The 27,310-nt window shown below is 41.1% G+C and overlaps 1 protein-coding gene across 1 annotated transcript; it reads left to right on the top strand.

Annotated features, from left to right (window-relative positions):
- The first annotated feature begins 301 nt into the window (after positions 1 to 301).
- On the top strand, positions 302 to 25,013 carry WDR36 (WD repeat domain 36). The gene is made up of 23 exons (XM_069964687.1): positions 302 to 530; positions 3,314 to 3,341; positions 3,795 to 3,895; positions 6,418 to 6,535; positions 6,717 to 6,849; positions 8,902 to 8,956; positions 10,119 to 10,251; positions 11,654 to 11,829; positions 12,755 to 12,875; positions 12,974 to 13,039; positions 13,264 to 13,347; positions 16,750 to 16,904; positions 17,077 to 17,191; positions 17,854 to 18,019; positions 18,146 to 18,254; positions 18,338 to 18,417; positions 19,463 to 19,570; positions 20,646 to 20,746; positions 20,908 to 21,047; positions 21,289 to 21,405; positions 21,692 to 21,773; positions 23,308 to 23,495; positions 24,283 to 25,013. Exons 1-23 carry the CDS (start codon positions 372 to 374, stop codon positions 24,430 to 24,432), a joined length of 2,685 nt encoding a protein of 894 aa, XP_069820788.1. The 5' UTR covers positions 302 to 371; the 3' UTR covers positions 24,433 to 25,013.
- The last annotated feature ends 2,297 nt before the right edge of the window (positions 25,014 to 27,310 follow it).

Genomic DNA, 27,310 nt, shown 5'->3' on the forward strand with positions numbered 1-27,310 from the left:
ATTGTTATCACAGTCTTTTCTAATATGACACCTCAGTCCATACAGGTTGTCCTCCATGTACAATGTCTATATTACTTTTATGTTTCCTACTGGAATACTATATTGCATAATACAAGGCAGTCTACTCTGTAGTTTACACATGGTAGAGTAAAGAAGAGGAATAAATATACCTTGTGCACCGTGACACTGACAGGGGACACACTGCCTGCAGCAAGGATATTACCTAGGAACCAGCACAGCGCGGAACACAAGTGCTGAGAGCTAAGAGGGGAAGAGTAAACGGCGCACTCCCTCACCCGGAAGTTGTAGAGCGGCGCTGTGTTGTAGACTGCGCACACGTGGTTGTCACGGTGTAGGGGCTGTGTACAGACATGGCTGCAGAAAGGGGAGGCCGGGGAAGCGTTTTATTTACCGGGTACCGCTCCCTGGGCATGTACAGTAACCACATACCGCATGTAGTGCGCTACCACAAGAGGCACAAGGAGTTTTACCTGGTCACGGCCGTGGGGAAGAGTTTCCTGACATATAATGTGAGTATGATATACGGTATAGGTCCCAGCATGGCTGCAGGGACTGTATGGTCGTGTTCACAAGAACCAGACTGGTATCATGATTAGTGAAGATGAGCACAGCCTCTGTGTAAGGAGTGGGCATCTAGTCACACTATGTTACTTCTATTGCTATAATATGTGTGTATATATATATATATATATATATATATATATATAAACATACCTACCTACAATTAGAAGTTACCCCCTGTCTGATCATAGGGGTTTGCAGGGCTGACTCCTGTGATTTTGAGATCATGGACCTGAATGTCAGCAGTGACTACCGCTCCATTCATTTTCTATGGGAGCCACCTACTGTACAACAACCTTTTTCCTTTCTAACTCCCCAGCACTGTCTTTTTCTTTCAAATCAACTGGTTTCAGAAAGTTATAGATTTGTAATTTACTTCTATTAAAACAATCTCTTCTTCCCATACTTATCAGCTGCTGTATGTCCTGCAGAAAATGTTTTAGGGCCCTATTCCACCGGACGATTATGGTTCAGATTATCGTTAAATCTAAACGATAATCATTCGGTTGAAATGCAGTTAACGATTAACGACCGAACGAGAAATCATTGATCACTTTATAAGACCTGGACCTATTTTTATTGTTGCTCGTTCGCAAAACGTTCGCAAATCGTTCACATTGAATAAGACATCGTTTGGTCGTTCGCAATAGATATGAACGCAATAGCGAAGAAAAAAACTATCGCAATTACGATCATAATTAACGATTATCGTTCCATGGAAATGAGTGAACATTTTCAAGGCCTTTGCAATAGCGGTCGTTTGAGATCGTTAATCGTTAACGATTATGCAAACGATAATCGTCCGGTGGAATAGGGCCCTTATTCTCAGTCTGACACAGTGCTCTCTGCTGACATCTCTGGCCAAGACAGGAACTGTCCAGAGCAGCAGCAAATCTATGGGGATTCATAGAAAACCGTGACAGAGTTCCTGTCTCGGCCAGAGATGTCAGCAGAGAGCAATGTGTCAGACTGAGAATAAAACATTTTCTGCAGGACATACAGCAGCTGATAAGTATGGGTAGACCTGAGATAAAAGTAAATTACAAATCTTTATAACTTTCTGATAACAGTTGATTTGAAAGAAAAAGATTTTTTTGCTGGACAACCTCTTTAAGTAGACGTAAATTATAAATCTATATAACTTTCTGAAACCAGTTAATTTGAAAGAAAAAAACAGTGCTGGGGAGTTAGAAACAAAAAGGTTGTTGTACAGCAAGTGGCTCCCAAAGAGAATGAATGGAGCGGTAGTCATTTTGCAATTCAGGTTCATGATCTCAAAATCACAGGAGGATCCCTAAAGTTATCCAGTACTTATTGGCTGCTGTATGTCCTGCACGAAATGGTGTATTCTTTCCAGTCTGACACAGTGCTCTCTGCTGCCTCCTCTGTCCATGTCAGGAACTGTCCAGAGTAGTAGCAAATCCCCATAGAAAACCTTTCCTGCTCTGCACAGACCCTGTCTCGGACAAAGATGGCAGCAGAGAGCACTGTGTCAGACTGAAAATTAAACACCACTTCTTGCAGGACATACAGCAGCTGATGGGAAGTATGGGAAGAGATGAGATTTTTAAATAGAAGTAAATTACAAATCTGTATAACTTTCTGAACCAGCTGATATGAAAGAAAAAGATTTACACTGGATAACCCCTTTAATTTCTAAGTGTGCGGCAACACCCTCTAGCCTTCTCACTGATCATTGATAAAGAATAATAATGTTATATGCTGTAGCTTTCTTTGGTTCAGTATCATTTAGCAGTTATAAAGCATTAGTAGCATCCAGGTTTATTTATTTCACATGTGGTGCCCACCTCTCTACTAATACATTCCTCCTGATCATTGTCACCATGTCTCAGGGGGACTAGGAACCCTTGATTTTTCTTGACATTTTATACCCTTCACTGTTTATATATCCAAGTAATAAATAAATATATATATATATATATATATATATATATATATATATATATAATTTATTATAGAGAGAGATCTCCCACTATATCTATGTTCAGATCAGGCTTTCCTGTTACGTTTGGGATATATGTTGGCAACCGGTCAAAAAAAAAGATGCTGATGTATACCACAGCAGGTTGGTTAGCTTCATAGACTCAACTCACTACTGTGTTCTCTATGTTCTCTGATTAAAGGGATAGGTCACCAAAACATTTTTCTTTCAAATAAACTGGTACCAGAAAGCACCAGAGGTTTGTAGTTTACTTCTATTAAAAACTCTCAAATCATCCAATACTTATCAGCTGGAGTATGTCCTGCAGGAAGTGGTACTCTTTCTAGTCTGGAGAGCAGAAAAGGTTTTCTTTGGGGATTTGCCACTGCTCTGGACAGTTCCTTTCATGGACAGAGGTGGCAGCAGAGAGCAGAGAATACACCACTTTCTGTAGGACATACAGCAGGTAAGTACTAAATGATTTAAGAATTTTTAATAGAAGTAGATTACAAATCTCTGGCATCAGTTGAGTTGGAGTTTCCTTTAAATTTCTGCCAGGTAGTCATAAATAGTGTGTGTTTTTGGACATGTTCCCCTTTATGGAAGTAACAGGCTGCCCTCCCTTGGCTGTAGCCTTGCCAGATATGTATTTTGATGTTATTTCATTGTTGCATTGTATCCAGGTGCATAGATGAATCTTTGGATGTGGGGAGCACCAGACAGTAGAAGCCGCTGCTTAAAATGATCAATGAATGAAAATTAACCTTCTTTGTTATATATTTCTTTAAGGTCAACAGGCTTGGTCAAGTTGCTGTCAGTAAGTATAGAAACAATTCTTTCTTATTTCTTCTTTTTTTTTTTTTTATGATAGAAACTGTATGTGATATTTTTTTATGTAGATTTGTTTTTGTCTTATTAAAGTGCCCATCTCTAGGCTTTCTCCTGTGTGGTGGGTATACATTGCTATAGAAGAAGCATGTTAACATCACTGCATACTGTGTCGGCACAAGACCTTCTCTGTAAAATCATATCCATTATGTAGAAGGTTTACAAATGGATACCAGAGACACTAAACTAATCTCCTGTCCATCTTGTACTCTATGTAAGAGCCTTAAATGTCATTTATCCTCTTTAAATTATTGCCTAGAAGAGATGCGTTAAATTAACATTGTTTGAGAAGACATCCAGCTCTGCTTTAGACTCTTTAATACTCTAGGCATTTACCTATCTGTCATTACTCCATTGATGTAATCTTGTTACTCTCTTTCAGGCAATGCACTTCCAGAAAATATTAGTTGTCTTGCTGCCGATCGCATGCTGGTTTTTGCGGCTCATGGAAATCTCCTTAAAGCATTTTCTAGAAACAAAGAGGTTGGTGCAGTTTGTCGTATTTCATAGTTCTCTTCCTCCTTGACAGAATTGTTCTTTTTACTTGTATTCTGTTCATTTATGAGACACCCTGTTGCATTTTAAGATGCCGTTTATATCCAATTGCTTGTCTGCTTTTATTAAAGATTTGCCATAGCTCTCAGTGGCATAGACCTGCATTATGCTGCAGACGAACGCTATGAACAAACTGAGAAGCTCTGTCTCATAAGATCTATTTGGGTACGGCCGGGAGAGAGGGCACGCTGAAGCTTTTTTGGTGCCAATTACAAAAAAGATGCATATTACCTCTAATTTGAGTTCCTCTAATTTGACTCATAGGGCTAATTTAACATTTTCAGAAGGGGTCTCCAGGTACATTAAAGATAGAAAATCTCTTTAAATTTCGTGTTTATTGTAAATATAGGAAATATGTTACTGAATAGTAATAATAAAAAGAATAGTATAATTTTTATAGTAGTCAGTATTCCTTGAGTGTATTGCTCCCATAACCGAAGAGCAGCAGCCTTTGATCACCTCATTCATGAATTAAACACTACTGTATCTTCTATGTTGAATTTCCTGCAGGATACTGCTGAAAAAAGTTTATCATGTATCTTTCTTAAAGGAGAAGTCCGGCAAAAATTTTATTAAAGTATTGTATTGCCCCCCAAAAGTTATACAAATCCCCAATATACACTTATTACGGGAAATGCTTATAAAGTGCTTTTTTCCCTGCACCTACTACTGCATCAAGGCTTCATTTCCTGGATAACATGGTGATGTCACGACCCGACTCCCAGAGCTGTGTGGGCTGTGGCTGCTGGACAGGATGATGGCAGGGGGACACTGAGCATCCACCTGCCATCATCCTCTCCAGCAGCCACAGCCTGCACAGCCCTGGGAGTCGGGTCATGACTAGAGATGAGCGAACCCGCTGTATTTCTGGTTTGTACGAACCAGTAATCTCGGCATCTGACTCCCGCTGTCTGCCGACTCCGTGCAGCGGGTGGATACAGCCTATGTAACGCCTGGAAAACTGGGATACAGCCTATGCCATAGGCTGTATCCCAATTTTCTAAGCGTTTCTTACGCTGTATCCACCCGCTGCACGGAGCCGTCAGATGCCGAGATTTCTGGTTCGTACAAACCAGAAATCCGTCAGGTTCGCTCATCTCTAGTCGTGACATCACCATGTTATCCAGGAAGTGAAGCCTTGATGCAGTAGTAAGTGCAGGGAAAAAAGCACTTTATAAGCATTTCCCATAATAAGTGTATATTGGTAATTTGTATAACTTTGGGGGTGACAATACAAGACTATTTTTCGCCAGACTTCTCCTTTTAAGGGCTTATTCCCATGTTCCATGAAACAATGACGGCACGGACAGGGGGGCCCTATAGTGGAGTGATTCCCTGGCCGGCATCATGTACCAATATCATGCTGAGAGGGGAGAAACTGAATATTCTCTGCACTGCAATGAAGCTGTCACGCAGCTCGATCATTACAGTGCTGAAAATATGCAAACACTTTCCCCGCTCCTGGCATCATGCTGAAACATTATGCCAGACAGGGAGAGGCGTTTGCATGTACAGGATCCGCAGCAGATCTGCAGCAGATTTGATGCTGTGTTCAGTTATTTAGATTAAATCTGCTGCGGGTCCTGTTTAAACGCACCTAAGACAACGTTCCCACTATGTACTTTAAAGCGATAGCATTCATTCCGGCCATTGTTTTACAATGGCTGTTGTTAGTGCTTATCAGTACGTAGTGAGATATGCAAAACAGGAGTCCGTGGAGCCTCAATTGCCAGTCTCAAAACATGGAATAGCCAGATATCTCTAGCCTGTTGCCACGGGGTGCCTCCATGATAGGGAGAGCACCACACCACCCTGATAAATAGCCCCTTAAGTCCCACTCGGTTGCGAGTATTGGAACGTAAATAGGGAAACACCAGGGTGGCCCCTTTTTGTCAATGTCTAACTCAAGGTGCGAGTATTGCGATCATGACAAGGGCTTGCCAAGGCAGGCTTCCATCCACAGACAGCCGTTTCGGGGGTTTTGCCCCTCGTCAGTGTGGAGTAGGATTCTGGCTAGTTGGGGCAATAGCAAATCGACGAACAAAACACAGTTATCACTGAACTCAAGGAGAACAGTGAAAAAAATTTCAATGAAGTACTCAATCAAGAGTCTCCACTGATGCCCCCAAAAATTTAAATATGCAGAACAGGAGTCCGTGGAGCCTCAATTGCGAGTCTCAAAACACGGAATAGCCAGATATCTCTAGCCTGTTGCCAGTATGTAGTGAGAACACAGCCCCAATCTGCATATTAGCCAGGCACTTTTTAATGTGTAAGTCATGTCAGTCATGCTCAGGATAACAGTTCTCTGGCGCTCCAGACTAAATAAATGGCTTTCTGATGGTCATTATATGTAATGTATATAAGGAACAGGACCCCCTTCTTCCTATGTTTATATGCTTATTTTCTTATTTTGTGTTTGTGACTTTGTTTTCCCTCCTCCCCTCCAGGTAATCCACACGTACAAAGGTCACGATGCAGAAATTCATCTGGTTCTGCCATTTGGGGACCATGTAATATCTGTTGATACCAATAATACTGTCATTATTTGGGATGTTCAGTCAGAAGGTAAGCGGAGACATATTCTGGCCTGTTCATTAAGAAGTGATTTATTACTATACTGGGCAAAAGGGATGGTAATGTTCAATCCACATCCCCTCTTCTGTAACATAATCCAGATATCAACCGATATCGCAGTTATGCAGTAATATGATATGATGTTAAGATTGCGACTTGTTTTTCCCCACAGAGGAATATTTACAGCTGAATTTTGACAAAAGTAACTTTGGTATTTCGGCAATAATGCATCCAAGCACATACTTGAATAAAATTCTCCTGGGAAGTCAGCAGGGCCCCCTTCAGTTGTGGAATGTCAAATCCAAGTAAGTAAACAATTCCTGCCACCTATTTCATGCCGCAATCTTCTATATGACTGCATTGAATGCAGACTCTATAGATATGACTCCCAAAGCCATTGGCAAGCATGTTGTCAAAGACGTTTTTATTAGAGGGGTAGACCACAACCCCAACATACTAATTATTAAAATGAGAGACATCTCATGTACTGAGTCTTCACTGTGGTCACGTTCTGTATAATATGCAGCTCCCCTATCTATAATATGGGTCCTCTGTGTCTGGGCTTATGTACGATTAGCCATAAGTTTGTTTAAAATGTGTCTGACCCCTTTAAAGGTGCACTCTAGCCACAAACATTTTTTACCTTCGCAGCATAAGACTGAGGGTAAAGTCCTGCCCTTACTGAGTGCTCTGCTTCCCCATCATGGTGCAATCCTTGCCAAAGTGCCAATTCACACAGCGCTAGTGTGGACTGGAAATAACCTTCCCGATGTAGGTCTTTGAGACGCGCATAGACTAATAGTAGCAAATGACTTCTGGTTTAGAAGTCCGAGTGTGAATGGGCTAGACCATGGGTCTCCAAACTGCGGCCCTCCAGCTGTTGTGAAACTCCCATCATGCCTGGAAAGCTAAAGCTTTGGATTTGGCTGTCCAGGCATGATGGGAAATGTAGTTTTGCAACAGCTGGAGGGCCGCAGTTTGGAGACCCATGCGCTAGACACAGTAGACAGCAGTGGATACAGGAAGCTGCTATATAGTAGGATGCTCGGTAAGCAGGGGGAAGCAGAGCAGTCATTTACACTCATCTGATTTATGTTCGGAGGGTAAAATAGCTTTATTGCTAGAGTGTTCCTTAAAGAATTCTCAAGAAAACTACAGGCAAATAGGTTAAAATGTTGTTGTTCTACAAAAAATTTACTAATCTAAAAGGTCAAAAAAATCATAATGGTGCAAGCTAAAGCTGTTCTCCGAGCAAAGGTAAAAAAACAGGGAGGGTAAGGGGTGGTGGGAACATAATAATGATGTATTATCTCTTTAAAGCAGATGGTACCTACTCCAAAGCCCATTATTCTAAGAATACTGGCAGTTTTTGTTCATAAGACCTTTATAGTGGTGTTAAATAAGCCCTTATCACATTTAAATTAACATGGAAAGTGGGGTCATTGGGTAGGACCTAATGCACACAGATCATGGTTTTGCATCGGTTTCTTAAAGCCTAGTTTAGGTACAGACGACAAGTTAAGTCACATTTACTTTTTCTTTGTTTAAATATCACTCCTGTTTTGATGATCCGTCCTTAGAAACACCCCTGGTATCCCGCTGTGTGCCCCCATGCAGAGTGAATGGAGCTAGAGGCAGACAGGCTGAGTAACTTGTATAGTAGCTGCCCAGAGTAGCCACTACACAATGTAGCACACTGTACTTCTGGCTCCATTTACAGTGTATGCAGGCACCATGGCTCTGGCAAACAGCTGATCAGACCCCCACCAGTCAGATATTGAAGGCCTATACTGAGGGTCCTGAAAACCCATTTTAATTTGAAAAGATTAACGTATATCCAGCCTCCTGGGAGTGACTGCTTTAACCTTGTGTCCCATACAGCATGGCAGGAAGCAGTAATATAGGTTCTTCCTTTATAGTTCTCATTCTTTTTGTATCTGTTTCTGTCTTTTGCTAGTAAAACTGCTTAAAAAAAAGTGTAAAATCACCATTAGGGTATGTTCAGACTGAGGATTCCGCGCAGAGAAGTTCCGCCATATTGCGTCACTTACCACCACTCACAACCGCGTGCATCTCACCCGTGCCATAGACTCTATTTTATGGTCGGGTGGATTCATTCTTTGGACGGACGGCGGAATCCGCCTGGCCATAGAATGGAGTCTATGGCACTGGTGAGGTGCACACGGCCGTGAGCGGGGATTCCTCAGTCTGAACATACCCTTATAAAGATGTTCCATACTATGATGTGGAATGCACCAATATGATACCATTGTTTTATTCATATAAAGAGAAGTCTAAAAGTCTGGCATAGTATCTAACGTGTAATGTATTTTAAAATCTCACAATTTCTCTTTTAGCAAACTCTTATATACGTTCCCTGGGTGGCAGGCAGGCGTGACTGTACTTCAGCAGGTAAATATGCTTCCAGATTTTTTAGAGTCAGTGTAGCTGGTGTTGGTAATTTATAGCTTTATTAATTAAACTTAGCAGTGTATTAGATTTTCCCCACCACCACTTCAGTGCACATCACATTCATCTCACAGCTGAAGGAGTGTTTGATGTGTTCTGAAGGGATGGTGAGTATGCAATATAAAAATATATAGCAGTATACAACTTTGGGAGAGAGTGATTGCAAATGTGACAGAATTTCTAATTTTTTTTTATAAATATATTGCCCACTTACATAACTCTTCTCATAAGACGTATTATATAAGAATTTTATATCAGTGCAATACCCTTTTAAATTCAGCACTGATATAACTGTGCCGCAGTGATGACAGCAGCTAAGCACCATTACATCGGTTTAGCTTCTGAATACTACTTCTCCGTTGGTTGTAAGCACAGATAATAAAGTTGGTGAGATAAGCTACAGAATAAAAGGAAGAGAAGCATCACGGGAAGACTTCAGCTTGACCATGTACAAATAAGCATCTTCTAGTTATTGGGGGAGATTTATCAAACATGGTGTAATGTGAAACTGGCTCAGTTGCCCCTAGCAACCAATCAGATTCCACCTTTCATTTTCCAAAGAGCCTTCGAGGAATGAAAGGTGGAATCTGATTGGTTGCTAGGGGCAACTGAGCCAGTTTCACTTTACACCATGTTTGATAAATCTACCCCATTTTGTCCACCTCCTGTCCCTTTTGATTTTTTTCAAGCCAGCAACTGCTGACAGCTTTCCTTTAAATTATCATTCTCCTATATCATACACTTAAAGTGATTGTCTAGATAAATATTTATGCTTAAATTTACTCATGGCTGGGGACACATAAAAACACTGGTACTCACCTACCGTTGTGACCCCACCTTCCTACTGCTGAGCACTTTCTGCTTGCACCTTGACACGTAGGAAATATGTGCTCATCTTGTTACTGGCAACAGCGGTGACCTGCCTCATAATTGGCTAAGTGGGTATTTCCTATGCATCAAGATGCAAAGAGGAAGCACTCTGCAGTGGGACTGCATTGACAGGGGATGAGTTGAGTGCCAGGCTCATTTATTTTACCCCCTTTGATCATAAAATGTAATATAGTGCTGTAACTTTATTTTTTTTTTCTCTCACCTTAATTTACAGGCCCCAGCTGTGGATGTTGTGGCTGTCGGTTTGACAAGTGGTAAAATTGTGATACACAACATTAAATTTGATGAAACATTAATGACCTTTCAGCAAGACTGGGGCCCTATTACTGCAATATCTTTTCGCACAGGTGAGTTCACGTGTTCAGTTGTCATAAAATATTTGTTAGGGGGTTATAGAATTTAATTTGGTAATCTCTGCAGAAAAACTGAAATCATTTTTTAATCTTCTGGTAGTGAACAATGATGGCATATGCAGGAAATCTGTAGCAGTTATAATAATAATGCAGGATAGGAAACAGTTGAGTATATTAGTACTGTGCAACATACTGCTGTAGTTTCATGCAGCAAATAAATGAGAACTCTGACTAACTACCCATATGGAGCCTAAAATGACACTCTTGACCTCCACTGGGTGATTTAATTTTAAAGGGGTTATCAAGTGTTAGAAAAACATGGCCACTTCAGTTCAGGTGTGGTTTGCAATTAAGCTTCATTCGCTTCAAAGGAGTTGCAAAACCCACCCCCAAACTGGGGACAAGAGTGCTGTTGTCTCTGGAAGAAAGTGGCCGTGTTTTTATTAACGCTGGATAACCCCTTTAAGGGGAATCTTTCAGTAGTAGTTCTTCATTTGTTGTGGCATTATTCCATCCATACCTGTTGAACAATCATGAAGCTTCTTTATTCTGTGAGATGAGCCAACATCACTTCAGCTGCTACCTAGACATTTCGAGGGGGTGAGTACCTCTCACTCAGGCATGTCCGTAAGAGGGCCTCACCGCCTTGAAACGTCATAGGTTTACGCAATGGGTGAAGTGATAACTCATCTCACAGAATGAAGAAGGTTTAAGGCTCTGCTTCATGATAAATGAAGAAATTCTACTGAGACATGTCTTTGTTTTACTCTTTTCTCCAAGTGGATTGGGACTGGATGGTGTCATCGACCATTTGAAAATGCTTGACTGAAGTGGAGGTGTGACAGATCCTCCCTGAACGCACATGTGACGCTGATTAGTGCGGAGTTCAATAAACAGTGTTTAGACAGTCCGCTAAACAGATTTACAAGTTTAAAGGTATATGCACACTGAGTAATTCTCACGGAATCTGCCCGAGCATAGAATGGAGTCTATAAGACGGGTGGAGAGTCATGCGGGAGCACGTGGGGGCAAGTGGCAGAATCTGTGACAATTACTCAGTGTGCGTATACCCTTAGGGTATGTTTGCCGTATGCCTTAGGAGATTCCAGAATGCATACAGCAAACATACACTAAAAAGAAGAAACTATAGGGGAGATTTATCAAACTGGTGCAAAGTAGAATTGTCTTAGTTGCCCCTAGCAACCAATTAGATTAGAGGTGGAATCTGATTGGTTGCCTGGGGCAACTAAGACAATTCTACTTTACACCATATTTGATAAATCTCCCCCTATGTGTTGTCCTTACACAGTATTTATTTAGTATTTGTATGAAGGGTATCCTGTATAATTATATGGTACATTTAGCTTCCTGACAAATGTTTGTTTCCTCTTTTTAGATGGACATCCAATAATGGCAGCCGGAAGCCCCATTGGCCACATTGGTCTATGGGATCTAGAAGAAAAAAAGCTGATGAGCCAGATGAGGGGTGCTCATTCAACTGCTATTGCTGGCTTAACCTATGTTCACGGAGAACCTCTTCTTATAACCAATGGTGCTGATAATGCAATACGGGTAATAAAGATTAATAGCAGTTTTGTCCGTTATGAATTTTTTTAAGGAAATATACCTTTTAGGGTGGGTTCACACTTAACTCATTAGCAGTGAATTTCACACTTCTAGTTTACAGCGAAATCTGCTGTGGATCCCTTAGGGTGGGTTCATACTGAGGAATTCTTGCGGGTAATGTCCATGGAATTCCGTCGGCGGGCCGCGCGCCTTTCCGCCAGCTCCATAGACACCATTCTATGGGCCGGCGTATTCTGCTATCCGCCGAAAGAAGTGACATCCTGCTCAGCCAATCAGTGGGCTGCCCCACCGCAGCCACTGCAGCTGGACGTCAGGATGCCGGGAGCCCCCGAAGCAAGCCGGAACGCGGACCAGAAGTGTATACACTGGGCCGTTTTATACTTATTTATGTATACGGGAATGTATACACCGGGATAGTTTTCCTTGTTCTGGCAGTTATAGTTGCTGCCACGTCTTAAGTACCAGGCCACTTAGCCAATGGTTGGCCGCTACACTGTCCCAGTGATCGGTCTAAGCAGTCTATCACTTCAGACACTTCAGCTGAAATTGCAGGACATCTGAAAGGGTTCACAGGCATGAATACGCACTGACATTGCTAACAATGTATATACAGCCCTTGCTGCATGATTATCAGGCCATACATAATCTCAGAAAGCAAGCGCTAATCTAGCAGATCGGCATTTGCTTACAGTGATTCTAGCTGTTTTATCATTCTTAATTGTGGATAAAATTTTCTTTGGCTTGATGCACCAGAATTTTGATTCCTTTTTTTTTTTTGTATTAAGCCATGCATCCTTTACCCGAAGCCGTACTTCCATTTGTGTATACACCATGCATGTCTTGGTTGGAATAGCAACTTCTGTGTAGTTGCTGAATGTAATAAACCTTACACAAATTTGAAATCAAACAGGTGTGGATCTTTGATGGCCCTGGTGGACAAGGCCGTTTGCTTAGGTTCCGTGTTGGTCACAGTGCACCACCTACCTTCATTCGGCACCATGGGCTAGATGGAAAACATATCCTTAGTGCAGGTAAGCCATGATGATTCTGTCTACAGTTTGATAGGTTTGAACGATTTCACTTTGAAAATGAATTATAAAATTTAGAAAAATTTTTTCTTATTGTGCAGGACAGGATGGAGCTATGCATTCATTTTCCACAGTCCATGACAGATACAGTAAAAGCCTCGGTCATGGTAAGTGAATGAAAGAACAGTGAAATGTTTTACAACATTTACAGCTTCCACTTTGTTCTAATAATTGGGAAGGGTCACAGAGGTTTTTATGCCTCCAAAGACACTGGTGGCATGTTCTAGCTATATGCCACTAATCGCTTTATATCTGTGATGAGACTAAGCCCTTTATGAGATATAACATGTTTTTGTTTTATATGTTCTAATACATTGCCTTATATTGATAGGATCAGTGGATAAAGCCAAATCTAAAAAACTTGGACTTCGTGCCAAACACCTGAGGCTGCCTCCTGTTGTGTCGTTTGCATCTGGTATGTATTTTTTTAAATGTTATATTTTTATGATCTTTTCCTTTTAAAGGAGTATTGGACTCCTGATCTTGCCCCCTGAAATGGTGAGAATGAGGAGTATCTGCACCATTGTGGAGACTGCCAAGGGCAGTGGGAGCACTAAAATCAGGATTCTCAAGGGTTATTCTAACAAAACCAGGCAGCTTTATACAGTCATTTTGAATGTAGGATATGCTCTAAAATAAAATGTAGTAAAGGGTTATTCCAACCTCATGGACACAAAACAATCCTGATTTAGTACTGCATCCCTTCATAGCTTTCTAGACATTGTAGCACCCCTGGTAACTGTGCAAAATACTGTAGCACAGTCCTATTCAATAATGCAGCTTTGGGAACAGTGCTGCACCATATTCCTCTATCACTGCTTTATGCCCACCTGCAGTGCAGATTGGTGCACTGAGGGTAATGGGTAGTGTTTGTGTATAACAGTGCAGTCTGTATTAATTTCTAAGGAGACACCCAAGTCAACCAAAGCTTGGCTGAGAAAAAGATCCTGGAATATCCTGGAGTTACCTTCTCAGTCTACAGATTTAAATCTGTTTTTAAATGGAAGACTAATCTAACTTGCTGATATGTCTCTTGTGCACGGGGCGCTGAAGATGAAGGTAAGTTTCTTACCTTCATCCTCTGCACCGTTTCCATGTAGTTAGTAGTTACATCCTTATGCTAATCAGGTGCTTTGAACCACTAGGGGTAGGACTACTGCCCCAGAGCACCAATCTGCCCCCTGTCAGCCCGCCATTCCCAATGAATGTCAATGGAGTGGGCTGGCCAGGGGCAGGCTGGATCGGTGCACTGTGGGGGGAGGTATTCCTACCCCCAGTGCTACAAAGTGGATAGTAGCCTGTGGATAGAACTACTAAATACACAGAAACAATGAAGGTAAGAGACTTACCTGTCTAACCTGCTGATAGTTTTCCTTTAAAGAAGGCAGCTGCTGCACTAAAGCATCAAACAACATTGAGCTGGAGGCTTTTTTATGTGAAGAATGGGCAAAGATTCAAATTGAGATGTGTAAGAAGTTTGTCAGCAAGTACCGAAAAAATTAGCTTGGGCCATGCCAAAGTAAAAACTGATTTCAAATAAGCTTGGTTCAGAAAGTTATACAGATTTGTAAATCATTTCTATTTAAGTGATTTATCACTGTTCCTGTCACAGACAAAGGTGGCAGCAGAGAGCACCATATCAGACTGGAAGGAGTACACCACTTCCTGCAGGACATATAGCAGCTGATAAGTACTGGAAGACTTTAGATTTTTTTTTTATAGAAATCTACAAATCTGTAAACCCTTCTGACATCTGCTGATTTAAGTGATTATTTTTCCAGAGTATTCCTTTAAGGCTGCTTTACAACATCCTCACGTGGAGGGTTGAATAATAGTGCCAGTGTTAAGATTTTTTTTTTTTTTTAACTCAACTTTAAGTCAACTTCTCTTGTAAAATAACTCATATATTTTATTTAACAAGGTCTCGGTCTCTTTTCATTATCATATACAGCACTATATTGTCTTTTGTGGTGAGGAGGTTATATACTTCTGATTGCAACTACACATTGCCACTAATTGGTTAAAAGGCTAAAAAGAAAGGGAGGAAGGCGCCATAGGATAATACCATAAGAACAGGGGGGACTAAGGGAGCATAAATTGGTATGCTCACCTTTAAATGTTGTACGGAGGGTACAACACCTTGTAGCGCTATCAGTGAAGATAGGTCGAAAGCCAACAGCAGCCGGTCCGATGGTGTCTAGGATCTTAGGCAACGAGATCCAGGACTTCTGGTAGATGCGGTAGTGTTGTAACCTTGGGCTTAACCAAGGTTAAAATGGATAAGGACTAGAGATAAGCTAACCTCGAGTATGCTCGAGTTAATCCGAACCCGAACGATCGGCATTTGATTAGCTGGGGCTGCTGAACTTGGATAAAGCTCTAAGGTTGTCTGGAAAACATGGAAACAGCCAATGACTATATCAATGTTTTCCAGACAACCTTAGAGCTTTATCCAACTTCAGCAGCCACCGCTAATCAAATGCTTAACGTTTGGATGAACTTGAGCATGTAATGGCGCTAAAAATGGCTCTAACCAGCGATGAATAAAATTATAATTATTTTATTGTCTCATAAAAACAGGCCCCTTTGTCAAGTTTCAAGAGACATGCATAACGGGACAGAGTAGTCAGAATAAATAGGTAGAACATGGCCCACTGTTTGTCGGACAACCCGTCCCTAGGAAAACAGTGAGAAAAAATAAACGTGTATATATAATGTAACAATATAACATAAATATCAAATGCTTCTAATGTAATTGAAATTCATAAAATGTAACATCAAACTACCACTTTGCAAAAGATTAGTAGGAGTGTCATTACAGCTTCGGTCGCATGATTAGTTTTTTCAAGACTCAACTTTATTGGAAATCGTCTGGTATCGGCAGAAGGGAAATGTTTTGCCGACGTGGATGAGAGACAAACTGTGGGCTGTGGAGGGGAAGAAACATTTCTCCCGAACTGAAGATAGTGGGCGGAGCTGGTGTTGTGCTAAATGGCATGATGTATCAGAGTTAGTGGAGATGTAAGTTTGTATCAGAATTGTATCAAAGCGCTGAAAAGATTGTGCCCGGAGCGCTGAAGGCATGGTCTTAAAAAGGTTTAGAGTCTTAAAAAGGTAAACTGTTATATATTCTGGTGAAATGTTTCTTCCCCTCCACAGCCCACAGTTTGTCTCTCATCCACTGGGCAAAACATTACCCTTGTGCCGATATTAGACGATTTCAAATAAAGTTGAGTCTTGAAAAAACTAATCATGTGACCGAATCTGTAATGACACTCCTACTAATCTTTTGCAAAGTGGTAGTTTGATGTAACATTTTATGAATTTCAATTAAATTAGAAGCATTTGCTATTTGTTATATTGTTACATTAAACATACGTTTGTTTTTTTCTGTTTTATCTTATGTATAGATCTCACTGTTTTCCTAGGGGCGGGTCTCCCGACAAACAGTGGGCCATGTTCTACCTATTTATTCTGACTACTCTGTCCCATTATGCATGTCTTTTGTAACTTGACAAAGGGGCACAGACCCTGAAACGCGTTGTTTTCATGAGACAATAAAAGAATTATAATTTTATTCATCGCTGCTTAGAGCCATTTTTAGCCCCATTACAGGTCCTCATCCATTTTAACCTTGGTTAAGCCCAAGGTCAGAACACTGCCGCACATTGCCGTTAATGTCACTTATATTATTGTTACTACTCTTTATGGTTTTATCAGTGTTATATATTTTGCATTCTAAAATAAATATATTGATAAAATACAGATATAATCCATGTACATGGATTTATGTGCTTTTTTGCATTTTTTTTGGCAGAGATTGCACGGCAGAGTGACTGGGATGGGATTATTGCATGTCACCAGCGCAAGTTATCCTGTACTACATGGAATTTTGTTAAATCGACTATGGGAACTCACAAGCTAAAGCCCCCATATCTCATTAAAACAAGCACAGGAAACGTATATGCCACAGTAAGTATGGGTCATATTACACGGCACGATAACTAAGGGGAAGTGAGTGCCGACCTGTCTGTTCAGCGCTCGCTTCCCCCTCGTTCTTCGTCCCAGAATACTCATTTAATTTCATTTTGATGCCCAAAACGGGCTCAGGTCCAGATTGTTCAGATGTTTGTTTGTTTTGCAGGCTGTAGAAATCACAAGCTGTGGTAATTTTGTAGTGATTGGATTGTCAGCCGGTAATGTGGATGTATATAACATCCAGTCCGGAATTCACAGAGGTTCTTATGGGGAGGAAAAAGGCAAGTGTTACCTTATTTATTAATTATTATTTTATTTTTTTTATTTTTACTGGTCCTATGTATACCATTCTATATATACCATTTATTTGTTAAATACAGTAAAAGAAGTGTTAAGCTGCACAAGTGTTTACCTGCAGCCAGAGAAAAGTGCGTGGTCACCACCTGTGTATGTGTTTCTATGACCTGAAACATTCTTGTTTTATTTACAACTACCGGAGACCTGTACCAGCTTGCCAGCATTGTGTAGTTTGAAGGGGTTATCATGCCTGTAAAAATGTACGTCCTCTCCTCCAATCTCAGTATGAGATTGTAGGAGGTGCAAAACCCAGGAGGGGGCCCTGGGGCTCATGACTGGGACCGTGCAGCAATTCCTACTAACTACTAAAAGTATGGTGATAGCTAGAATGAATGTGAATGTAAAGGCTGCAGCGTTTCCTACTGATTTGTGATTGTGCCAGAAGTTGGACCCTGTCCTATCCTGAGGTTGGTTTGTCAGTTCTACAGGCTTGATAATCCTTTTACTTTATCATGCGCTCACTATTGAAAATCTGTTTAACCACACTAGGGATTTGAAGGAAACTGGTCAGCTCTCTAATGCCCTATAAGCTGCCCCCATTACCTAGTTGTAGTGCTATATTGATTAATATGGATCTCCTTCACAGCTCACAATGGTTCCATCAGAGGGGTTGTAGTTGATGGTTTAAACCAGATGACAATCACAATTGGCAGCGATAAACTCATCAAGTTTTGGAAGTTTAAGTCCAAACAGTTGATGCACACAATCGACATTGCAGTCTGTCCTACCTCATCCTTGCTCCATAGAGAAAGGTAAGTTATAATGTCCATAACTCATCGCTCCTCCTGTATACAGAGTGCTTTAATAGAAATGTACATATGTTTTAAAAAGGATTCCTATGATCTAAAAACAAATACATCACGTTTTTTATATGACAGCGGCATGTTGGCAGTCGCCCTGGATGACTTCACCATTAAAGTTTTTGATATTGAAACTTGCAAACTAGTGAGACAGTTTCCGGGACACAATGGAAAGATCAATGATATGGTGAGGACCATGGCACCATTCATTTACTCTTCAGTAATAAAACTCTTAGTTAAAAATGTGTTGTTTTTTCTCTCCTTTCTAAGACTTACAGCCCTGATGGTCGATGGCTGATGACTGCATCTATGGACTGTACTGTTAAAGTCTGGGACTTCCCATCTGGATGGTAAGCGTGTCCCAGAACGGAGCCTTTCACTCATTTGGTCACAGTATTGTTATGATAATATCACACAAGCTAGTGAGAAGAGGGTGAAGTAAATGTTTCAAGCAGCACTCACCATTAACACACCTAATACTCCATACTACCAGCTGTATGAATAAGACAGTCGAATTTCATTGCATAATATCGATGGGAAGATAATGCTGACCTGTTCTGTTCTCTATTGCTTGTGAATTGTCGCAATAATATGGTTAACATTATATTACATGTTATCCTATCATTATCTTTCCTTCTGCGATCAGGGTTATTTAAAGAGTTCTGACACAAAAAATAGACCTACTTTGGGTATAGATTAATGTTCTGACTCTGCTATTTTTTTCTTTTTTGTATGTCCAAGTGTACATTTTGTTTAAAATAAGGGAAGTTCAGAGGAACTGTATTTTGATTGTATTTTTTTTTTTCTGGGAAAAAAAAACCCTAAAGAAAACGCCACTCGCTCCTCATTGTCACCACTCTGGTTTCCCCTGCTACTGCAATAAGCTCCCCATACACTGTCCATGTGGTGCTGCAGTGTCACATGCTCGATGTACATCATGGCTACACTTCTGGTGGGGAAACCTTTGCAGTGTTAGGGTATGTTCACATTGATTCCGCAGCTCGCTAACGGCCATGCGCATCTGCCCCTGTGCCCTAGAGTCCATTCTTTACACAGGCAGTTTCTGCCATCTATCCAAAGAATGAACCAGTTCATTCTTTGAATGGATGGCAGAATCCACCCGACCATAGAATGGAGTCTAAGGCACGGGCGGAGATGCGAGTGGTGGAAAGCACGGGAACTTCTCCGTGGGGATTCTATAGTGTGAACATACCCTAAGTGCTGCGAGGTGAAATTAAATTCCTTTTTTGTCCTTGCTGGTATGCTATAACTTTTTTTAATTTTTTTTTTGATAGGAAGATAGGAAGATATGTAAGATGTTTAGCTTGTTTCAACTGTTTTGATATGTAAGATGTTTTGCTTGTTTCAACTGTTTTCTTCTTATGTTTTCTGCAGCCTCATAGACTGTTTTCTGTTGGATTCACCTGTTGTCAGCCTTACAATGTCCCCTACGGGAGATTTCCTGGCTACCGCCCATGTGGATGACCTTTCTCTTTATTTATGGTATGCTGTATTCCACCTTATAATTTCACACTAAATGGGTCCTGTTTAAGGTTGCGTATACACAGAGATTTATCTGACAGATTTTTGAAGCCAAAGCCAGGAACAGACTATAAACAGAACAGGTCATAAAGGAAAGGCTGAGATTTCTCCTATTTTCAAATCCATTTCTGGCTTTGGCTTCAAAAAAAATTCTGATAAATCTCTCTGAGGCACCCTAAGTAATGCAAATCTAAGATCTGGATTACCTGTGGTAATAAAGCCCCTTTTATAGCAACTCTGTACCTACAATCTGTCCCTCCCAAACCACTTGTACCTTCAGATAGCTGCTTTTATCCCAAGATCTGTCCTGGGGTCCGTTCAGCAGGTGATGCAGTTATTGTCCTAAAAAACAACTTTTAAACTTGCAGCCCTGTGTCAAACTGCCGGGGCCTAGAGTGTCTTTGCCCAGGCTTGCTCCACCCCTCCTCCCCACCCTCTTCATAATTAGGAATGCCACTGGCAGGATTTTTCCTATTCCTCGGTAGGGAACATTGCACAGGTGCCTTAACGATCCAGCCCATGTGCAGTGTTCACACAGCTGATAACTAGGAGAAAACCTGCCTGGGGCATTACTAATGATGAAGAGGGTGGGGAGGAAGGACAGAGAGGTTGTGCTAGCCTAATGCACTCACACTCTAGGCCACGCCATGTTGACACAGGGCTGCAAATTTAAAAGTTGTTTTTTAGGACAATAACTGCATCACCTGCCAAACGGACCCCAGGACAGATCTTGGGATGGGCAGATTGTGAGTACAAAGTCACTTTGAGGCGATTTGTTTTTGTTTTTTTGTTGTTTTTTTTTCAAGCCGTATACTAAAACATGTTTTTTTCTGATCTATTTTTATTATTATTATTATTATTATTATTATTATTATTATTATTATTATTACTAAGTTCAGGTTGTTATGCCTGCCATCTGCCATTAGATGGTATAAGGTACCAGCATTGAGTTAGTAATAAGTTAAAAACACTCGCCAGTTAATTGTAAATGGAATTTATTCACTGGATTCCTAATTTGTATTTATTTTGGCTACAGGTCAAACAAGTCTTTGTTCTCTTTGGTTTCCTTACGTCCTCTGCCATCAAACTATGAACCAGTTGTGGTGATGCTTCCTGGTGTAGCCGATGAGGTTGAGGGTAAGAAGTGTTTATTTTCTTCACACTAAGTGAGACGTCTTTGTGTCGTTATATAGTTTGCTTTTTTGGGTTTGTTTGTTTTATTGTTAATAGTGCAGTGTTTTGTTTTTTTTTGTTTGTTTTTTTGTTTTTGGTTACCATTTACTGTTTCATGTTTCCAGAAGACATAGTCGAAGTTGAAGATGCCAGCGAGGACATGATGGAATATGAATCTCCCGAGCAACTAGGAGAGAAGTTGGTGACATTATCGCTATTACCTGAGTCAAGATGGAAGAACCTTTTGAATCTTGATGTCATCAAGGTACCGTGACCTTGGCATGTTGCAATGAGAATTGGTAACGTTTAAGTTATTGAATATAAAGCTTAGACTAGAAAAGTACTATAACTTGCTTAATTAATCTGTCCCTTACATTACCAGAAGTGTAAATAGATATGAAATGCAATATTTTACATATATTCTGGTCTACCTAGTTATTTTACATATATTCTGGTCTACCTAGTTAAATAGAAGTCTGATAATCTATTTGTGTGTCATTTGTTAGAGAAGAAACAAACCTAAAGAGCCTCCAAAGGTTCCCAAGTCTGCACCTTTTTTCATTCCTACCTTGCCTGGACTTGTCCCACGTTTTGGTTCTGAAGCACAGGACGAAATGCCTCAAGTAAGTGTTCTCTTACAGACTTTTAGTCATTTAAATGGGCACTGTCACTTTAAATAACTTGATATGTCCTAAAGCTGTATACAAAAGTTTTAATCGGCCAGGTTGTGGGTTTTTAGACCCCCACAATCATTACATAAAGTCCAGCTTTATGTAATGATCGTGTGTGTACAGAACCACCATAACACAGGTGCATCCTGCTGTACTGTGACAGTTGTTCAGAAATGGTTTGAATGTAGCCAGTTATTTTAATTAACTTTTTTTAATGTATTTTTTTTTTTTTTTTTAGTCCAAAGTTGTGAATCTTGGAGTTCTTGAACAGAAATCTGCTTTTTGCATCCAGCTTGAAGAGTCGCTTGCTCATAACAACTGTGAGTTCCAGTCATTTCTATTTCTGTGCTCTAGAGTCTGTTTTAGTAGTATACGGGTCAGTATATTTTTATATTTTGAAAACAGTTAAAGGGGTTGTCCAGCGAAAATCTTTTTCTTTCAGATCAACTGGTTTCTGAAAGTTATATAGATTTGTAATTTACTTCTATTTAAAAAATTTCTGCAGATCCTGTACGTGTGAATGCACCCTTAGAGAGAATGAGAAGTGGGAGAGGGTAGTAAGCGGGCTAGTGGACTGTAATGGAGAGATGAGGAAAAGCAAATGTGTTCTGGGAATTATAATGCTGAGCGACTGCTCAACAAGGAAGTACAGAACTACCGTATTTTTCGCTTTATAGGACGCACCTTTTGATAAGACGCACCCCTGATTTTAGGGGAGAAAAATAGAAAAAAAAATATTTTGCTCATTGTCACAGTTTGGAGATAGCATATAGTGCCCACATAGTAGCCAATCCCCCATAAAGTGCCCCCCATAGTAGCCAGTGCCCCCCATAGTAGCCAGTGCCCCCCATAGTAGCCAGTGCCCCCCATAGTAGCCAATCCCCCCATAGTAGCCAGTGCCCCTCATAGTAGCCAATCCCCCTATAGTAGCCAGTGCCCCTCATAGTAGCCAGTGCCCCTCATAGTAGCCAGAGCCCCTCATAGTAGCCAATCCCCCCATAGTAGCCAATCCCCCCCCATAGTAGCCAGTGACCCCCATAGTAGCCAGTGACCCCCATAGTAGCCAGTGACCCCCATAGTAGCCAGTGACCCCCTTAGTACCCTGTGCCCCCCATAGCAGCCATTTCCCCCCCTAAAACAACAAACCAGTAACTCACCTGTCCGGCGGCCCCAGCAGCTCCTGTCTCCCGTCGGCCGCGCGCACTTCCGAATCCTCCGGGCACAGGCAGCGGGGTACAGAGACGCTGCCTGTGCCGGAAGTGTCCTGCAACCTCTATCATGAATGATAGAGGCTGCAGAACACATCCAGGACACAGGCAGTCTCTGTACCCCGCTGCCTGTGCCCGGAGGATGTCGGAAGTGCGCACGGCCGACGGGAGACAGGAGCTGCTGGGGCCGCCGCACAGGGAGTTCCGGGACCACCTCCACCCGGTCGCTCAGCTGACAGCCGATCAGGAGCCCAGGAAAGTGCTGCTCATTGCACTTTCCCGGGCTTCTGATCAGCTCAGCTGAGCGGCGATGGAGGGGCAGGCTGGGCGGAGGGGATCGCTCAGAGCCGCTCACTATGCATATGCATAGTGAGCGGCAATACAGGGGGCGGGCGGGACGGCTTCCTTGCGGTGCTCTGCACTGCTTGGGAGCCGTCTTCGCTTTATAAGACGCACTTAGATTTTCCTCCCACTTTGGGAGGAAAAAAAGTGCGTCTTATAAAGCGAAAAATACGGTAAGTACAGATTTTTCATGGTTTCAGAACTGCAGTACCTGCGAAGCTATATGCTTCTGTAGCATGTTTAATTTTTTTACCTGATGTCCAAGTACCCCTTTATCAGAATGTGTATGTTTTAATCTTTGCAGATGACATTCCACTAAAAACTATAAAAGAGCTAGGGCCGTCCAGCATTGAAACCGAGATACGGAACCTGGCTCCAGAAGGTGGTGGTTCTATAGAGGTGATGCAGAGTTTCTTAAGGATGATTGGGAGGATGCTGGAGACGAGACTTGATTTTGAGCTAGCCCAAGCATACCTTGCTCTGTTCTTAAAGGTAAGGGTGTTTTTTTTTTGCCTTTATAGTTGCATATTTGCACAAGCCTTTTCTTTGCTTTTTCAGTTCGCCGTGAATTTTTTTTTTTATTTTTTTTTTACCATTTCTTGTGTATATATATATATATATATATATATATATATATATATAGGTACATCAAAAATATGTAATAGTGATAAGAGTCTGGAATTCATTCACAGTTAAGCTTTTTAAAGGGGTTGTCTGGGCAAAAAATAAGTGTTTTCTGTCAGAAAGTGGTGGATAGAGGGGACTATACGGAGGTGGGGAGCTGCACTTGTTAGTCCCCCCCCCCCCAAACAACCCCTTTAAATCTCCAGGCATATGCTGCCCATAAGACACTAATTAGCATAAGCAATAAAATTGCCACTTTGTGTTGGGAACCTGGAGCATTCACCTGATCCCACGCTATGTCCCATCCCCACCATCCTTGGCAAACAAGTGACTTTAAAAAAAAAATGCTATAGCCTGCAAGGTCACGTGACTAATAATGTTTTTTATTTGTATAGCACACACAGATTCCGCAGCACTTTACCTATCTGTGTGACCTGCCATTCACGTGACTGGCAGGTCATGTAATGCAACATTGACTTAAATCTGCCAGAGTGAGAGTCATTCTTATTCATATTAACTTCACCCGGTCAGCTGTTTCTTATTCAAACCATGTTAGCAGAATGCTGACCGTAGTCATTGGTGTTTGGGGACATCTGATCTGTTTTATAGTTCTGTTCCTCATTCATGTTCATTTGATTATGTTCCTGCTTTTCAGATCCACCTGCGGTTTATCTCCTCACAAGCGACACTATTAGAAGAGATTTCTGCATTATCAGCAAGTCTGGACGAGACCTGGCTTCACATGCAGACTTTATTTAACCAGAGCTTGTGTGTGTTAAACTACATGAAAAGTGCTTTATTGTAAAACCATCTTATTTCACCACATATTTTTTAGAAATAATTTTTTAAATTTTTTTGCCAATGCACAAATTTAAGGGTCAATCCTTGCTATGTGCAGATGAAACAAGTGTCCATCCTAAAACCATCCGCACTCTGTGAGCTGGAGGCAAGAAGTCCGACTTCTAGCGACGCAAAGAGAATGGAATTTACCACCTCTCAATTTCCAGCACGTTGGAAAAATCTGAGATACCACACACTTGATCGTGATCTCGCTGTTTGGGTTCGCCATATTTGTTTAGGCTTGAAGTACCTTTAAATGGCCGTATTCAGGAAATTTTCTCAAGTTAATAGCAGGGGGAAGTAGTTATGGAAATACAGTGCTCTGGAAAAGTTTATTTTATTAAGAAGTGTTGCTGAATAGCTGTGACTGAGTCTAGAACCATATTTGCCACATGAATACACAGTACAATGTGTACATATGATTGTATTTTAGCATCTTCTTTTCTATTGTTAAGGAACTCCATAAATTCTCCAAGCCAGTGCATTACATTTAATGCTGGTAAAAACAAATATATATATTTAATTAAAAAAATATTTTTGCCTGTAGTCTGTATTTTTATCATTTATACACTGCTGTGGCTTTGAAATAGGAAATGGCAAAATTTCCTCAGATATTTGGATTGTGTAGTGTAGAAAGCAGCTTGTATCTGTACTAGACCATGAACACTATACATGTGCGGTGACAGCTTGCACAGATATATACTTGGCATGCCGCAAGAGACCCTAAATAATGCAAGGATATTCCCAGGCCATCACTAGAGATGGAAAGAATGTGAACATGCCTTCCAGGACTAACAAAAATAAATGCTGTTAATGCCCATAAAATATGAATGTTGATTCCACAGATATCCCAGATGCTTCACTTTGAGGAATACTTAGGGTATGTATGACAGCATTACAATATTATTCATATATCCTATATCCAGAGTGAATGGATCCATAATTTATCTTTATCCTATTTACGTGAAACAGCCAAGAAAAAAGTATCCCTTGGCCCAGGGAACTGTGTCTATGACACTGACCATGACAGACAAGGACATTGAACATATAGAGGGAATTTATTCATGTATCTAAATCAGTGCCTGGCGTATATAATCAGAAGTGTTTGTGCAACCCCCATTTGTGCATAAGTTTGCGAATTTTATAAACTATGGGGGAGATTTATCTAGCATGGTGTAAAGTGAAACTGTCTCAGTTGCCCCTAGCAACCAATCAGATTCCACTTTTTATTCCTCACAGACTCTGGATAATGAAAGGTGGAATCTGATAGGTTGCTAGGGGCAACTGAGCCAGTTTCACTTTACACCATGTTTTATAAATCCCCACCCCATTTATCATAGCATTGATTTTTATAGCAGATGTAGATGATAGAAGTAGCCACAGATACACCAGAATTTTCATTCCGCTACGAGTATGTAAACACCGTCCCCCTTAACCCATGGCGGCCCGGTACATACATTTACCTGGTCCGCATTCTGACCGCCTCCTGTTGCTCCCAGCATCCTCATGTCCCCCTCAGCCGATCAGTTTCTGCAGCAGGACAGCGCACTGATTGGCTGAGTGGGATGTCAGGATGCCGGGAGCCACAGGAGGAGGCTGGAATGCGGACCAGGTAATGTACCAACAAAACAGCAGTCACTCAGGTCAAGGAGATCAGTGAAAAAATTCCAATGAAGTTCTTAATTCCACTTTAGTTTCCACTGATGTCCCTAAAAATGTAAATATGCAAAAAAGGGTCTGTGGAGCCTTGGTTGCAAGTCTCAAAACATGGGAATAGCCAGATATCACTAGCCTGTTGCCACGGGGCGCCTCCAGGTGGGGAGAGCACCACACCACCCTGATAGGTAGCCCCTTAAGTTCTACTCGGTTGCGAGTATTGGAACATAAATAGGGAAACAACAAGGTGGCCCCTTTTGTGTCAAGTTCTAAGGGTCCTATTACACTGAGCAAATTTTAACGATAAACGATTGCAAGCAAGATTGTTTATCGTTAACCTGAAATCGTTCACCATATTACACAAGAGCGATAATTGTTACAGTCGTTACTACGATCGTTATTGCGACCGTTACTATGATCGTTTATTCCTTCTGATCCCAGAAAAACAATGAACAATGTGCTATTACACTTAACGATTAGTGAAAAAACTCGGAACTTGAGCTAACGAACGTGGAATAAGGGCCCTAATCCACCGGACGATTGTCGTTTGCATAATTGTTAATGATTAACGATCTTAAACAACCGCTATTGCGAAAGACCTGAAAACGTTAACTCATTTCCAGGGAACTATAATCGTTACTTATGATCGTAATTGCTATTGTTTTTTCTTCGCTATTTATTCGCTATTGCGTTCGTATCTATTGTGAACGACCGAACGATGTCTTATTCAATGCGAACGATTTGCGAACGAGCAACGATAAAAATAGGTCCAGGTCTTATAAAGCGATCAACGATTTCTCGTTCGGTCGTTAATCGTTAACTGCATTTCAACCGAACAATTATCGTTTAGATTCGAACGATTTAACTATAATCTGAACGATAATCGTCCGGTGGAATAGGGCCCTTACAGCGAATGATTAACGATAATTTTAGGTTCAGATCTAAATCAACGATCAATGACATATGAACGATTTTTCGATCGTTGCCTGCAATTACACAGAACAATTATCGTTTAAATTTGAACGATTTTACGCACGATAATCGTCCCGTGTAATAGGGCCCTAAGTTAAGGTGCGAGTATTGTGACATGAAAAGGGCTTGCCAAGGCAGGCAGTTATCCACAGACAGCAGGTTCGGGGTATTTGCCCCTTGCAGTGTGGAGCAGGATTCTGGCTAGTTGGGGCAAT

This window comes from Dendropsophus ebraccatus, chromosome 3 (assembly GCF_027789765.1).
Source record: "Dendropsophus ebraccatus isolate aDenEbr1 chromosome 3, aDenEbr1.pat, whole genome shotgun sequence".
Lineage (NCBI taxonomy): Eukaryota > Metazoa > Chordata > Amphibia > Anura > Hylidae > Dendropsophus > Dendropsophus ebraccatus.